Below are 15,250 nucleotides of genomic sequence, written 5' to 3'. Positions count from 1 at the left end.
AACTCCCGTTAACCATCTCGTCATCGCATTGAGAGGGCATTGAGAGGTGGACCCTGCCGCGACCCTTGGAATAGGAAGCAGGATGCTACCCTCCAAGGGTTGCTTGGACTCAGCCTTGCTTCACCTTGGGAAGAGGCCGCCTTGCAGGTTGTGGTCAGAACCACAGAATTTTCAGGAAGTGGGTGAAATCCTCCAGGGCTCAGCAGGGAGTCGGGGGGGGGGGCGGATTCTGGGGGGGGGGCGGGCGCGGGCGCCCCCCCAGGAATCTCTCACTCTTTGACCTGCAAAGGGGATCTCTACAAATTCACTGGAAGACAGTGTGGTCCGTATCCAGCTCCACCATTTATCAGCTGTGTGGCCTTAGAAGTCACCCCCCTCCCTGAGCCTCGACTTCCTTGTCTGTCAAGTAGGAGTAACAGTGATCCCTAGCTGCCATGGGCATTGTTCTTTCATCTGCTCAGCTTCACCCACTTGCCCTGGAACAGCAGCCCTCTCCTTTTTTGGGGATCTCCTCCGCTCCAAACACTGTTTCAGCCAGGGCTGTCCCCACTCCTATGATCCTGTCCCTTGGCCACAAGTGATTGGCCCACAGGTGGACATCTGACCGCAGCCAGGCTGATCAGAAGCCTTCCCTGTTCCATCGGTCTTGTTTGGAACCCAAACTGAGAAAATCGCTGGGGGCTGAAAAGCTCAGGAGCTGACATCACTGGCCACATGTCCTTCCTCATGGCAGTTCGTCTGCAGAGGGAAAGGCAGAGGAGAGAGAGGGACAGTCGGTAGACCCAGCAGTATCTGGGCCCCTGTTTTGGGCTGTGCTCGGGCCCAGCAGCTCTGCTCACAATCTAGGAGTTGGCCTCTCCCTTGCATTCTGAGAGTCACCTCTCCGGTTGGCATCGATTTCTAAAGATATACTTTCTCACAAGGATGTGCGTAGTAACAAATGAGCTAAAGCATGTGAAGCACCCAACCCAAGGCCCGGCCTGCTGCAGGCTCGGTAAGCATAGATTCCTTTCCCTTAATGGGCACCAGGCGAGGATGAGGATTTGGCAAAGATACCAGGAAGATGTGAGGCGTCAGTACTCGTGAAGCCATAGAACTCAGCAGCTCCGGGGAGACTAGAGTCAGGTGACTCGGGACCCCACAGAGCCCCACAGGAGACCAGATGAATGCCCAAGCAGAACATTTAGTGGATAGGAAAGGACAGGACTAAGGAAAAAAAAAAAAAAATCCTGCCTCATTCTTGTGTAGGAGCAAAGGCTGTCAACAGGTACTCCGGCTGTGCCGAGAATGGTGGACTAGACCATGGACGCCAGGAAAGGAGCGTTTGAGCTGGGGTTTTAAGGACGAGTAAGAGTTTCCCAAGCAGGGAGAGGACTGGGAAGGGACACTGGACCATCACTGCCAATCAGCCACTACCACTAACGCAAAGCCAATTAGTAGGAGGATTTAGCCCTCCTGGGTTTGAATCCTGCATCGGCCAACTTTCAAGATTCTTCTATGCTTCTGTTCCTTATCTGCAAAATAAGGAAATAGGAGTTTGTTTCTAGTATTAAATGAGATCGTATACGTAAAGCACTCAGAACAATGTGCTGGCAGAAAGCTGTGGTTAAGCACTCACTAAATGCTTAGCTCATTATGAAAAGCCTCTGCATTATCAAGTCCAATGCCCTTAAAATGATTACAGCTGTCACCATTTGTTGAGCCCTTCATAAGTCCCAAGCATTGCGCTACATGCTTGGCATGTTTTGCCTCCTGTAATCCTACCAACACCACCAGGAGATGAGTACTATCATCCCCACTAGAGAGAAAACCAGAGGCTCTGAGACGGCAAGATTAAGCACGGGGAGTGTAACCAACAGAGCAGGGGTTCAAACCCAGGTCTGCCTCAAGACCCAAGCCCTTGGCCCGGAGAGAGAAAGGGACCAGCCTCAGGACACACAGCAAGGGAGTGGGATGCCAGGATTTATGAACTACCCAAGGGCAGGTACCCTGGCTGACGGAGGTTACTGAGGTCCTCGCTCAGCCCTCCCCAGCACCCTTCCGCCACCCGCACCCGCACCCTCTCCCGCTCCAGGGCGGCCGGGAGGCCCTGGGGCTCCCTGGCCGCGGACAGAACTGAGGAAGGGCTGGGCCGACCGCCACGGGTCCGCAGATCGCCCGCCCACCCCGTGTTGGCACAGCCGGAGGCCCGAGACGCGGCCGCGCCCCTGTTCCCCTCCCTTCCCCACCCCGCTCTGCTTCCGCCAAAGGTCCTTGCAGAAAATTCCAGCCTCGCCCGGCCGCGCGGGCGCTGGACGGGGGTTTTTCCCAGCGGGGTGGGAGCAGCCGGGCGCGTCCCGGCCCCGCGGAGGCGGTGGTGGGCGGGCGCCCCCTCGGGCCCCGCTCGGGACTCCCCTCCCGCCCTCGTCCCCGCCCGCCACACCCCCCCCCCCCCCCCCCCCCCCCCCCCCAAGGCGGCTTTGGCTCCTTGCGGACGGGCGGGCCGCCCAGGGGAGCCGGCTCGGGACGTCCTGGCAAACAGGAAATGAGACAAAGGCGGCCGCTTATCGGGAGCCCAGCATTCCTTTCAGGTGATGCCGGGACGCGGTCCCGAGGGGCTGCCTGTCCCGGAGGAGGACCTCCCGCTGTCCCCCTTCAGGCTCCCCCTGCCTTTCGGTCGGCTGGGGTCGGGACCAGGACGATTGCTGCCTCCGGGAGCCCCCTCCCCAAGCGCAGCCCTCCTGGGCTCTTGGAAAGAAAGGGACCCCAGCGCCCAGAGGGACCGGCTGGGCGGGGGTCTTGGGAGCCAAGTGGAGGGAGAAAGAACAGGGCCTAGCCACTCAACCATTCCACAAACCGTAATGCCCCCTTATACCAGGGTACAGGTGTGGGTGCCAGGACCCCTAATGAACCCGACCCAGTCCCTGCTCTCAAGGAACTTCCAGCATAACAGAGGAGGTAGGTAGACACCCAGAGAAGTGAAAATACTGGGTGAAAGGGCAGGGTGTAGATGAGTCCAGGCAGGGGGTGTCGAGGCCATGCTGGGTGGGGTTGGTGGTTTGGGAAAGCTGGGGTCCCTTGCACAATACCTGACACATCAGCAGCCCCTTCAGGTACTACCTGAATGAGGGTACAGTGGAGTTGGCTTTGAAACAGCAGAGGGGCAAGCGGAGGATGGAATGAGGGGCATCTAGACTGGGGAACAGCATGTGCAAATGCCTGACGGTTCTGCCTGTGCACAGGGCATCTGAGGGGCAGTGAGGACTCTGGAATAGCCTGGGCACGGGCTGAAGAAGTTTTGGTGAGGAGGCTGGTGGAGTGGGTCCTCATGGCCTAAAAATACGGGGATCCTGGGGAGGTGGGGTAGGGAGAGTACTCAGAGAGGCAGGTCCAGCGTGGCCCAGGGGCAGGGGGAGGAGGCAGTGGGGGGGGGGGGGGGCTTCGCCGGGGTGGCTTGGAGAGGCTGATCTGCGGAGACAGAGGCTCCAGCCTCTGTGGGGCTGTGCCCCCCTTGCCTGCTGGGCACTGGCGCCAGTTCTGCTGATTGGTGGGTCAGGCTCCCCCCACTGGGCAGCGCTGACTCAGCGTCTGAAAGGTGGTTCCCACGGGCCCGTGTCTCTCTGAGGGCCAGAGGCCATGCCATCCATGCCCACCTCCAAGTGGGTCCGTGCCCAGGACCACTGACAAATAGGGCCGAATGGCGACTAAGATTTCTAGCCTCCCCACCCCTGCCGACCAGCAAGGCCTCAGGCCCTCCTCCCTGCTGTCTGACCGTATGCCATACCAGCCAGGGCCTGGCTTTCCACTCCCCAAAGTTCCAAGGTACTACAGTTATCAGTACTCTTTTTATTTTTGAAACCGTGAGAAGAAAAATAAATATCTTTGGAGGATAAGAGTACGGGGGTGGGATGGGGTAGTGGGGCTGGAGACTTGGGGGTGTCCTGGCTTCCGTGGTCTTGAGCCGGGGGGGTGCCCGGGGCCTGGGATCTGCAGGCCCGCTCCTCCCGGGCCAGGCCCTGCCCAGTCCCCGCTGGGAGGTCTGGGGGCTCCGCCAGCCTCGCCTGCCCGCGGCTCCCAGGCGGGGCGCTGCGTCAGCGGAACCTGCGCGAGGGGGATTAGACCCCAGGCGCCCGCCTGCGCCCCCGGAGCTCCGTCGGGCGGGGCGGGATGGGCAGCGTCGCCCCCCCAGGGGCTCTTCCGCCGGCCAGCCCGGCGCGGTGCCAGGGCCTCAGCGGTGCGCCATGTCCTCCATGCCCACGCGGCCCCAGACGCCCAGCACGAAGCTCTCGATGTCGCACTCGTTGGCGCCGCGCACGATGCGGAAGTGGCCCCTCTCGCCCCAGGCTGGGCCCCACGAGTTGGCCGCCGTCTGGGGATGAGGAGGGGCGGTGGTGAAGGGGGCGGGCAGGGGGAGCGGGGGGGGGGGGGGGGCGGTGAGAAGGCAGCGGCCGCAGGGCACCCCCCGCAGGGACTCACCCAGTATTTGAGCGTTCTTCCGTCGGGCAGCGTCTCCTGTCCCCACCTGAGGAGGGCGCGGCAGAGCCAGGGAGGGAGAGGACGCTGATTCCACCTGCCTTGAGGGGCTCGAACCCCAGGGCACTTTCCGTTCCAGGCTTGGGCGGGGCTCTAACCCTCTCTCTACTCTCAGTCCCCACCTTTCAAAGTCTGTGTGCCCACGCCCACGTGGGGTTGGGCACCAACGGAATAACTGGAGGGGTGAGCCGAAAGGGGGAGAACTTGGGCCTCCCTCCTCCAGGGCCCCACATCCTGGGGACCAGGTCTCCGGGACCTCACAACTTCACACGTCTGCCTGCCCTCTCTCCTCACTTGGGAAGCCAGGGAGGGTTGGGTACCAGGGACCGCAAGGTTGGGGTACCTTGGAGGCCCCAGACTCCCACTGCAAAGTACATTTCATTGGTTGGACAATTGAAATCAGTGACTGGAACATCTTTGGGTATATCAGGTGGGGGCACGGAAGCCCGGGGGTGGGGGTCCGTGAGTCAGGCAGAGTTGGGGTGGGTGCTGAGATGGAGAGAGGTTGAGCAACCCTTGAATCCTTGTCTGTATTACACTGCAGTGGATTTTATCACAGTGTGTAAGGGAGGACCAGTTCCTAGAAAACCTTCAAAGGCCCCCACTCTCGAGTGCGAGGCAAACCTCTCCTCTTTTTCTGTCTTGGTCTGCTCCTCTTCGAAGCGGGGCTTTGCAGAGAGACGGGACGGATTCGAGGTAGGCTCGGAGCCCCCCAGTGCAAGCCCTGCGGCCCCCTCCCCTCTCTGCCCCCCAAGCCCCTCACCCTGTGATCTTGACCGAGTGGGTCCCGTGCCGGCGGTATCGCTCTGGCCTCCCAAGGCTCACTGGGGTGTGGCTGTAGATGCCGCCCTGGTACAGGAAGAAGTCCTCGTGCACCTCCATGAGAGCTGTGGGCAGAGGTCCAAGTAGGCCCGGCTCAGCCCATCGGCACAGGTCTGGAGACGCATGCCCAGACCCATACCAAGACTCTAAGTGTCCCCCCACCCCCCTCCCCGCCCAGGGTGCTGCCCGTGGGGAGGGGACAAGGTCCCACTGACTCCCAGCCCCAGTGGGACTTGCTACCCAATGCTGTGCAGACCCCCTGTGCTGCCGTGCCGTGCTCGGTCTCAAGCAGGCACGAGCTTCTGGAACCAGGGGGCAGGATGAGGGGCGTTTACCTTGGACAGGGCCGTTCTCCATCAGTTCCTTCATGATCTCCTTTTCCTGGAGGGTTGGGGGTGGGGAGGAGAGTGTCGATCAGGCGTGAGGCTCCAGCCTCTGGCCAGCCTTCCTGCCTCTGCCCCTTCAACCAAGTATAAACTCACGCTGGAGCCGAGGCGGTAGGCAGGAGTGACCTGGTAGATGTCATTGGCATGGACATGGCTACTGGGGCATCGGGCAGTGGCCTGGCGCTTGCCCCGACCCATGGCCCGGCTGTGCATCATACAGCGGGGCGCGGGGCCAGCCTCGTCCCGCTCGCTGCCCATGAACGGGTAGCAGTGGTCGGACACAACCCTGGAGGAGAAGGAGGAAGGAGCGGTGAATGTGATGGGCGTGGCCCTGGCCCCTCCTGAGGGTTGCCTTCCTGAGGCCCCCCCCCCCCCACATCCTCCTCCCTGCCCACGCCCTCTGCTGCTCACCCTCTACGTCGCAGGAACCACCAGGCCCCATCGAGACGCCCACCACGGCAACCCTGCTGGTTGTGGGTGTTACAAGACAGCAGGTTCTGGGGCGACAGGACAGGTGCCATATGCCCCAGGGAATGGATTGAGACGCGATCGGATGCCACGGCTGGTGGGGGAGGGGGGGGGAGGCAGAAGGGTCGTCAGGGCGCTCGGGCCTTGGCCCTCCTTTCCTGCTGCCCCAGCCTCCACCCTTGGACGTACCTGCTGTGGAGAAGGCCCAGGAGCCTGCACAGTTGCCCTGGTCAAGAGGCCCATGGATCAGGTTGGGCCACTTCTCAGAGGCCTCGAACGCTGTGGGCAGCACCTCCCCTGGGCCCAGAACTGTCTGCAAAGCAAAAGTCACTCCGTCTGCCTCCTGCCTCTGCCCCCGTCTACCCTTCAGGGGCCCGTTGGCACTGAAGGGCCACCAAGAGTCTAGGGCCTTCCGCGGTTCGATCTTGAGCATTCCTGCTGCCGAGCGATTCCAGTAATCTCCACATCGACTCAAGGGGAAGACCCAAGCACCATTTGATGCGTTCTCAGGGTCAGGTGGGGGTGGCCAGTCCTGATGAGTTGCGGATGGGGGAACGGAGGCCAGCAGAGAAGTGGCCAGGCCAGGGTCACCTACTCTTCCTTCTCAACCCCCACTCCCTCATTCTTCCTCTGCACCTTCTGATCTGACACTTCCTTCTTCCCACCAGGACCTTGGGCTTTGGGCCCTAAAGGGCAGGGGAGGGAAGAAGCAGTAAGGTCCTGTGACCAGGCAGGCTGCCAAAGCAAACAGCAGGAGGCAGAAAATAGCAGAGGCCCAGGGGAGTAAGGACAGGGGCAGGGGCTGGTCACCCCAGCCTTGAGCTGCTGTCCCTCTGCAGGGAGGGGTACTCTGGCCAAAACTGCCTCCTCCCTGCCTGCCTCTGACGGACAGATCCTGTGGCATGTGCCCCAGCCCCGTCCTGCTGTGGTTCCCCTTCCTCACCCTTTGACTATTCCGGGGATGGTTCCCATTTCTGCCCAAAAGGGGTCCCACTGGCAGGAGGGGAGAAGCCCCCTCCTCCCTCGGGGTTCCACTGAGTCGGCATTTGTTTCCGAGAATTGCTACTCTCTAGTCGGAGCCAGAGGACAATCTGTCCCTCCCTTCCGAAAATACCAAGGTGACCTCCTGGCCCCTTGGGCCCTGACCCAGCTGTACTGGGAGGAATAGCATTTTTCCCAGGCTGGGCAGGCCACGAAGGGACTCGGGCTGGGACCGCAGAACTCAGAATGCGAGCATCAGTTCTCTCTGGGCAGCACATCTTGTTATGGGCAGGAACTGAAGACCCGCAGAAGGGGAGTGATGTGTGTCCAGGGACACACAGCCTCTTGGAGGGGTCTAGGCCCGGGGCCTTGGAGGAACAGGACCCAGGGTGCCAGGGTTCCTGGGGTCCCAGGCCATGGGGAGATGGCAGGATGGACTTACGTGAATCTCATTCATATTGGTGACAGAGGAAGAAGGGCGGATGGTGCCCAGGCGGTAGCGAATGCCTTCATCCAGGGTCATGCCCCAGAAGGCGCTGTGGTTCCCAGCCCGCCATCTGAAAGAGTAGGGGGTGGGAGTCACAGATCTGCCAGGGCTGAGGGTCCTAGAGGTACGTGCGCATGGGTAGGAGAGACGCATCCTGGCCAAGCCTACGCGTGGGTGAAATCTGGGTGTGCCTGGCAGCACGTACATCTCGGGGGGAATGTATGTGTGTCTGTGCCACCTGGGGGCATTTCCAGGGCCTCTCACCCGTAGTTGCCCCGGTTGATGGCGTTGATCATGTCTTCGTCCACCAGGCATGGCTCCTGGTCACACTCCCACTGCCCTTGCTCCTGGCAGGTGCTAGAAGAGCAGAAACGAAGAGGTGGGGGGAGGGGGGGGGCTGGGCATCCTCTGAAGGGAGGGGGGCTCAGAAGTCAACATGGACCTGAGGCTCTGTGCCAGCGGTGATGGGAAGACCCCTAGATGATCCCATTCAGCCTGGTGGCTTCAGATGTCAACGTCAAGTGCCCAGTTCTCGGGTTTGTATCTGCTGCCTGGATGGATCTGTCCCTAAACTCCAGATCCAAGGACACAATCTCACCACTGGGGTGTCCAACAGCAGCTCAACCCGACCACATCCCAAGCCGAATTTCTGACCCCCCACTCCCATGCGTGCTCTCCCCACGGTCTGTGGAAAACGTCCACTCCGTCCTTCCCGAACCTCAGGCCAGGAGCCTGGGAGTCACCCTTGACGCCTACCCTCAGGCGCTAATTTGATTCATTGGCAGGTCCCGTTGGCTTTCCCTTAAAAGCACATTCAGGATCCAAACCGCATCTCATTCTCTCCTGCAGCCATCGTGGGCCAATCACCTTTCCCCTGGGTTCTGCCGCAGCTTCTCCGCTGTTCTCCCCATGTCTGCCCTGCACCCACACTTCGGTATATTTTTACTACAGCTACCAGAGGACCCTGTGCAACCCAAGTGGTATCATGCCATCCCCCTGCCCAAAACCCCCCCTTGGCTTGACATCACAGAGTAAGAGCCGGCGTCCTGGCCGTGTTAACAAGGCCCTGCGTGATCTGTCCTCCTGTCCCCTCTGTGACCCCCTCCTCTGAGTCCTGGCTCCTGGGCCTCCAGCCAGGCTGGTCCACTGACTGGTCAACAACAGCCGTGCTCCTGCCCCAGGGCCTTTGAGCTGCTCTTTCCCCCATATCCCCAACGCTCACTCTCACTTCTTCCAAGTCTCCATTCACACGTCACCTGCCCTGGCCACCTTCCTATCCCGCTTCCAGGTTTTATTTTCTCCTGAGCACGTCGTCACTCTCTGGCACGCTATATCTTGAGCGATGTGTACAGCTTATCCCTGCTTCCTCACAGACGCTCAGGTCCTGGAGAGGAGGGATTGTGTGGTATCTTCAGAGCCTAGAAACCAAAACCTAGCACATGGCAGGCCCCCAATAAATATTTGTTGGATGAACGAGTGAATGAGGCACTGTGGTGAAGAGGCTAAGAGCAGGGGTCCTGAAATTCAAGTCTTGGGTTCCAACTGGCTGACTAGTCATGTGGCCTCAGGTGAACTCTCTCCCTCAGTGTTTTTGTCCATAAAACGAGGAAATGAATAGTCCCACCTTCCAGGAATTAAATGGCAGGGTTTTATAAAGCTTATAAAGCATTTAGCACAGGGCCTGGCCCATCTTAGGTGCTCAAGAATCATTACCTACTGCTCTAGGTCTTGGGCCAGACACCCCAGACTCCCCGTCTCTGGAGTTTCAGACTCCCATCCACCTGGCCCCCTCACATCTCCTCTGGGTGTATCTCAAACTGAAAATGGCCCACACTGCCCTCCCCCCAAACCGCTCCTTCCCTAACATCCTCAGCTCAGGAAATGGCACCTTATTCACGCAGGTGTTCAAACCAGAACTCGCCGCGGTCCATGGCGTGCCCCCATTTCCTACGCCCGCCATCAGCAGGTCCTGGGATGGCACATCGTGGACGGCTCTGCATTCACCTGCCCCTCACCGCCCCCCCTCCACTGCTACCACCCTCCTCCAGTCCCTTGTCACCTGTCACCCGGACCATGCCTTCCTACCCAGGCTCCCTGCCTCTCTACACCCCCCACCCCCGCCCAACCCACCCCCACGGTGCATTCCCTAGCCACTCTGAAGCCCGAGAGATCTCTGAATGACATAAATCAGGCAGTGTGCCTCCAAGTGGCTTCCCCCGGCACGTAGAACAAAATGCAAAACCCTCAGCACGGCTTATGAGACCCATGGACGCGGCCTGTACCTCCTTGGGCCTTCACCTCATAACCGCAGTGAGGTCTGTCCCACCTCCTAGCCTCCCATGAGCTATGGCTCCCATGCTCCCTCCTTGTCTAGCCATCTTCCCTTGTCCCTACTCCATTCTACACGAGGGCCCCCCCCCACCCATGATGCCCTTCCCCCGCCACACCTGTCGCAGGCTGTCATATGTTTATTTGTGTGTGGGCTCCTTCGTTGTTAGACCGGAGGCTCCCGTGCAACCTCAAGGGCGGTCTACCACATCTGGCTGCACCTCCCTGGCCCGGCACAGGGCCTGGCACATAGTAGGTCTTTAACAAATAGGTGTCGACGGATCAGGGCATTCTATGAATTCTATAATGCTTTTACAAGCTCATAACTCTGCTATTACAAGAGGCTAAACTGCCTCCTTCCCCTGTTGCCTTTTAAGGAGCCTCAAGGGAAACAAACCCAGTATGGCTGGGCTCCTAGGCCCCGGGAGTGGGCGGGGGCACTTTCGGGACAGAGGGAGGAGGCTGCGTAGGAAGCGGCTCTCTCAGGCTTCTCTTCCTTCTCAGACTCTCCAAGCATTCCTCGAGGGCTCACGCAGCCTAGAAGGCCTGCAGACACGACCCCACACCCTCACTCAGGTGCCGGGCACAGGGAATGGGGGCCACCAAGTGCAGTGAGGGACCTCGGGCTGGTCAGTCCTTTCCTGCCACCTCCCCCTTTGCCCCCAGGGCTGCCCAAGCAGGTCTAGACTGGGCTGGTGGCAGCAGGCCCCAGCATTCCAGAGGGGCCCAGGGTGGCCAGGCCCCAGGGATAAGAGTGGGAAAGAGGTTAACCCATCAATGCCCAGAGACGTCCTATCTGGAGCTGCAGGCTCGTGCAGGCACGTTCCATGTTTCTGAACACACGCGCCCAGTCCACACACACTCACACCATACCCACACGCGCGTTCTCTCACGCGGACACATGCTGAACCCTATTCGTCCCCACTCCCCTGTGACCCAACACCCCTCACACCAGTGAGGCAATGGAAACAGCTTATGCGTAATGCATTCCAAAAAGTGTCCTCCTCCCTGGGGCCTCTGCGGTCCCAGGCAAAGAGGGCGTGGTGTGGCGTGGGTGCAGGGCCACCTCCTCAGAGCCACAGGGTCCCCATCATTTCCATTAGGCCTTCAAGCCTTCCTACCCACCCCCTCCCCATTTCCCACCTCAGGCCTCAGATTAGAGTAGGGGAGCACCCCTGACCCTTCATCCTCCTACCAGAACGGGCAGGGTGGGGGAGGGGCCACATTCCTGGGAAGGCCCTGCTGCAGGTTGGCGGCCGACCAGCTCAGCCGTCCCTGACCCTCATCCCGTCCAGGGCAGCGGATGCTACAGTCAGAGGTTTCCTTCCTGACGCCCCCTTCTCCAGATTCTCCCGTACATGGAGAAAGGTTGGGAGGGGCAGTGGCCCAGCCCGAGCCAGCAGGGACAGGGAAGCACTCCCAGCTCAGGGGCCACACCTGGGGCCAGGCATCCATGGCTGGCCACTCCTGGGGAATGCTGTTAGAGTGTTGTTCTAGGAGTTGATAGGATGGGTGTAAAAATTCTCATGTTACAGACGAAGAAACTGAGGCTCGGAGAAGGGAAAGGACTTGTCCCCGGCACGTGAGCCGCAGGCATCGGGTCTGAACCAAGTCTGCGGGCCATAGAGCCCACAAGGCAAGCCCCCTTCAAGCTCCACATACTCACCAACGGTTACAGTTGTCCCAGTAGGTTCCTAAGATTGGATAGATGCGACTCCCATGGGTACATCCTGGAGGGAGGGAAGAGGAGGAGAGAAGTGGAATCAAGACCAGAGACTACGGGCTCGGGTGGCCAGGTCCTCAGAAGTCAGGTGTTGGGAATCCTCCCAAACACACACACACACACACACACACACACACGCACCCCAGCCCTCACTGAAACTAAAGTCAAACTATAACTTCCTAAGACATCTCCCGCTGGGTAACATACCAACAGCTACCTGGGAAGTTCTTCAGTGACCCCCAACTTGGCTCCTTCTTGCTTCACTTGGATACCAGCCATCACATTCCTTAGATCCTTTACCATTTACATGAGTTGAAACTTGGAGATGGGGGAGTGGGAGGGGCGTGGGGAAACCGAGGCCCCGAGAAGGCAAGCGACTCCCCTAAGATAACACAGCACTTCGGGATGTGACAACCTAGGTATTCGGTCTCACCCCCACAGGCCCACAGAACTGGGGGAAGGGATTCAAGTGATTCTCCTATGGGACTAGGGGCAAGGGCGTGGGAAAGGATGGGGACAGGGCTGAAGGAAGGAAGACATTCGCCCCACCTCCCAGGTGTGACCAGCCATCTCAGGGTAGAGAATCCTGAGCAAAGGCAGAGGAATGGCGGAGATGAGCCTGACCAGCTCCCCCCCACCCCCCCAGGCTTTATCAGCCTGAGGGTGAGTCAGCAGGCGGGGCCAGCACCTTCCACGTCTGGCAGGGAGACAGGACTGGGAGAAAGGGCAGGAGACTGCCTTTCTCCTGGGCCAGCTTAGAACCCCACCGACCAAGGATCTTCTCTCTTTCAGTCTTGCTGGAGAGATTCAAGTCAGACCAGAGGGGAGAGGGGGACGTCCCAGAGCCACAGACAGCGGGGCGGGGGCTCTCCCCAGATTCTACAAAGCCTCCCCTGGACATGTCAGTGCGTCCGCCTCGCTCCTGAGCCTTGCTGAGTCTGGGGTTGACAAGGCGACCCACCCTCCTGGCCGTCTGGTGCCCACCTGGGATGGGGGGAAAGGGGGGTGGCACGCCGAGGCAGAAGTCCCAGAAGTCAGGGCAGCAGTCGGAGACGGTGCGGTTGCAGAAGAGGTCACAGTAGCAGGTGGCACCCAGGTAGGGCAGGGCGCAGTCGTCGGCACGGCCCCGGCAGCACAGGTCCTGCCCCCCGCAGTACCGGCCGCCCGCATCCCGGATGCCCCGCAGGTGCAGACCCGGGGCTAGCTCCCGGCGCCCACGACCCCGCCGGGCACCCAGGGTCAACTCGCCAGCCAGCAGCAGCAACAGCAGCAGCCCCAGTGGACATCGCCACATGGTGCCTCCTGGGCCCGGGGAGGGCAGATGTCAGGGGTCAGAGGTGGCGGGCTGCAGAGACTCCCTGGCACCCCAGGGACTGATCTCCCAGCTTCCTGGGGCTGTGAGTCCAAGGGGGTTCAGCAGGGTCAGAGACCCTGATTCCTGCGTCCCCAGGCAGGACCCGGGAAGGAAGGGGACAGGGCAAGAAATGGAGCCCCTCCCTGACCTGCCCCGGAGACCTTCAAGGACAGGAGGTGGGGATTGTGGCGTTCTTGGTGCCCCTGGCTCAACACCCACAGCTCGGACTGAGGTCTCCTTTCCTATCGGGGTCCCTCTGCCCCTCTTTCAACCTCCATGCCTGACGCCGGTACCCCCTGAGCTTGTGTTCCTCCGTGTCCGTCCCCGTGCCCCCCTCCACTCTCCTTCTCTGCCATCCCTCGCGGTCCCTCCGCCTGCCCCCTCTTCTCTGTTCCTTCCTTCTGAATACACCCCACACCCCCTGCCCCCTGCGCAGGGGAGCGTCCCTACCTGGTGACGGGCTGCGCCCGGGCTGCCCCACGCGCCTCCGGCCTCCCGGCTCCTGCCACCACGGGACACTCAAAGTCAAGTGAGGAGTGCGGGGCGGGACCGCTTTTTGCACCGCCCCGCCCGCAGCACCGCCCCCCGGCCCAGGAGGCGGGGGGGAGGGGCCCCGGCTGGCCCCGCACCTGGAGTAGCCCTGTAACTCGGGAGCGGGGACCTGTGAGAGGGACAGTGAGCATGTGATTGTCCTCGCCGGGTCTCCGACGGCAGCCGTTCGTGCCCTTCGGGGGCGGAACTGCAACCGAAGCAGAAAGGATCGTGGTCTGACACCCGTAAGGACTTCCCAATGGGCCTCGCCGCAGGGCTGAGGGGCTGCCGCGAAGAAGGGGAGAGAGGGGGCAGCGGAGCTCCGAGTTTTGGACCCAACTTTGGGAAATGATGGGGAGGGTGGGGACAGCAAACATCTCTGAGACCCCTCTGACCCTTCAGTATTAAAAACAGCCATGCACTCCCGTGCCCCCCAGGCTTGGGACCGCCCCAAGCCGCCTCCGTTCCCAGGAATGATTGGAATCCAGAGGAGGACGGTTGAGGACCCTGCTCTAGGGGCCTTGGAGGCTCATCCTTCCGAGGGGGTGGGGTGGGTGTGGTGTGGGGGCCGCCTCCCTGCCCACAACTCTTCTTTGGGCCTGCCCTCCCCAGGCTGCCCAGGCGCCTTGCCAACCACTGCCCCCTCTATCAACCCCGAGGGCATCCTGCTTGGCACCTGCCCCCCTCCGGGGCCCAAGGGCAAGAGCCCTGGCAGCTGGTGCCCCCCCGCGGAGCCCCCCCTTCCTGCCCGGGGGATAAACCCTTCCTTTGCCCGGGCCCGGCCTGGGCCCCAAACAATGGGGCTTCTGTCCCGCCATGCCCGCCGTCACCTTTTACCTCTCTATTGCGCAAGCCCCTCTGCCAACCAGTTGGGTCCGGGCCAGGGGACTCCAACAGCAGAAAAGATGAAAAACTACACCTGGACAGATTCTCCACCCCCAGACGGGCATCTCACACCAGCCCCTGGGGCAGGGGGCGGGGGGAGGGAAGCATCAGGCACGGGGATTCCCTTTGCCCTCTCTCTGACCACTCCACACCCCTCCCCCAGCCTGGGGATGTCCTCAGCTGGCCAGCTCCTGGGGGTGGGGGTGGGGGGACCAGGACAACGGCCATCTGTGACTGGGTTACCCCCTGCCAGGGGGCACTGGGCAGGGAGTCACCCTGTTGCAGGGGTGGTGGGGGGAGGGAGCAACGTCCTGGGGCCCCAGCACTAGCACGGACCCACCAGGAGCTGGACTGTCTGCTCCCTGCAAGGACCTGGGAGTCTAGTGGGACTCAGTTTCCCAAAGCCTAGTGGGAAACTGAGGCTCAGAAGAAAACCTGCCTGAGGTCACACGGCCAGAATGCAGACTCCCTACCTGTCACCACCTCACCCCTTTCCCTCCAGTCACCCTTAGTCACTGTCCACAAGTCTCAACACACTCCTGGTTGGGAAGTCCCTTGTCCCGTCTGTCCTCCATTCATCTGACTGCAAGGCGGGCCCCTCGGCAGGCACTGGTGAACGTCACATCCTCGGGGTTGGGGGGTGGAGGCTGCCTTCAGAAGAGCTCATACCCCAAGCGCCTACCTTTGTGGATCAAGTTCAGTTTGGTTCTGGGGCTGGGGGCTGGGGTGTGGTCCTGGAGCACCTGCTTGTCCTCTGCCCCAAATCACTCCCC

General features: G+C 61.0%; 1 protein-coding gene across 3 annotated transcripts; it reads right to left on the bottom strand.

Moving 5' to 3' along the window:
- Positions 1-3,805: 3,805 nt before the first annotated feature.
- Positions 3,806-14,025, bottom strand: TINAGL1 (tubulointerstitial nephritis antigen like 1). 3 transcript variants are annotated; one of them, XM_040467522.1, is made up of 12 exons: positions 13,512-13,881; positions 12,692-13,009; positions 11,651-11,714; positions 7,921-8,013; positions 7,612-7,726; positions 6,378-6,501; positions 6,132-6,282; positions 5,817-6,006; positions 5,670-5,715; positions 5,276-5,399; positions 4,456-4,501; positions 3,806-4,348 (listed from the first exon to the last, which is right to left on the bottom strand). In XM_040467522.1, exons 2-12 carry the CDS (start codon positions 12,999-13,001, stop codon positions 4,208-4,210), a joined length of 1,404 nt encoding a protein of 467 aa, XP_040323456.1. In that variant the 5' UTR covers positions 13,002-13,009; positions 13,512-13,881; the 3' UTR covers positions 3,806-4,207. The 3 variants fall into 3 exon arrangements, with proteins under 3 accessions (XP_040323456.1, XP_040323459.1, XP_040323458.1); XM_040467525.1 differs by having other exon boundaries at positions 12,692-13,102; positions 13,512-13,607; XM_040467524.1 differs by lacking the exon at positions 12,692-13,009 and having other exon boundaries at positions 13,512-14,025.
- Between the last annotated feature and the right edge of the window lie 1,225 nt (positions 14,026-15,250).

Source organism: Herpailurus yagouaroundi, unplaced genomic scaffold (assembly GCF_014898765.1).
Source record: "Herpailurus yagouaroundi ecotype Mexico unplaced genomic scaffold, PumYag 77, whole genome shotgun sequence".
NCBI lineage: Eukaryota > Metazoa > Chordata > Mammalia > Carnivora > Felidae > Herpailurus > Herpailurus yagouaroundi.
The sequence above is the reverse complement of the archived record's forward strand: the minus strand, read 5'-3'. Positions and strand labels throughout refer to the sequence as shown.

Bases quoted from the DNA above. Each gene is read 5' to 3' on its own strand.
- TINAGL1 (XM_040467524.1), bottom strand. From the start codon at position 14,010: ATGGCTGTTTTTAATACTGAAGGGTCAGAGGGGTCTCAGAGATGTTTG. The intron at 6,283-6,377 runs GTACGTCCAAGG...CTCCCCCACCAG, and splicing joins CTGGGCCTTCTCCACAGCAG to CCGTGGCATCCGATCGCGTC. The intron at 5,400-5,669 runs GTAAACGCCCCT...CTCTGCCCACAG, and splicing joins GGAGAACGGCCCTGTCCAAG to CTCTCATGGAGGTGCACGAG.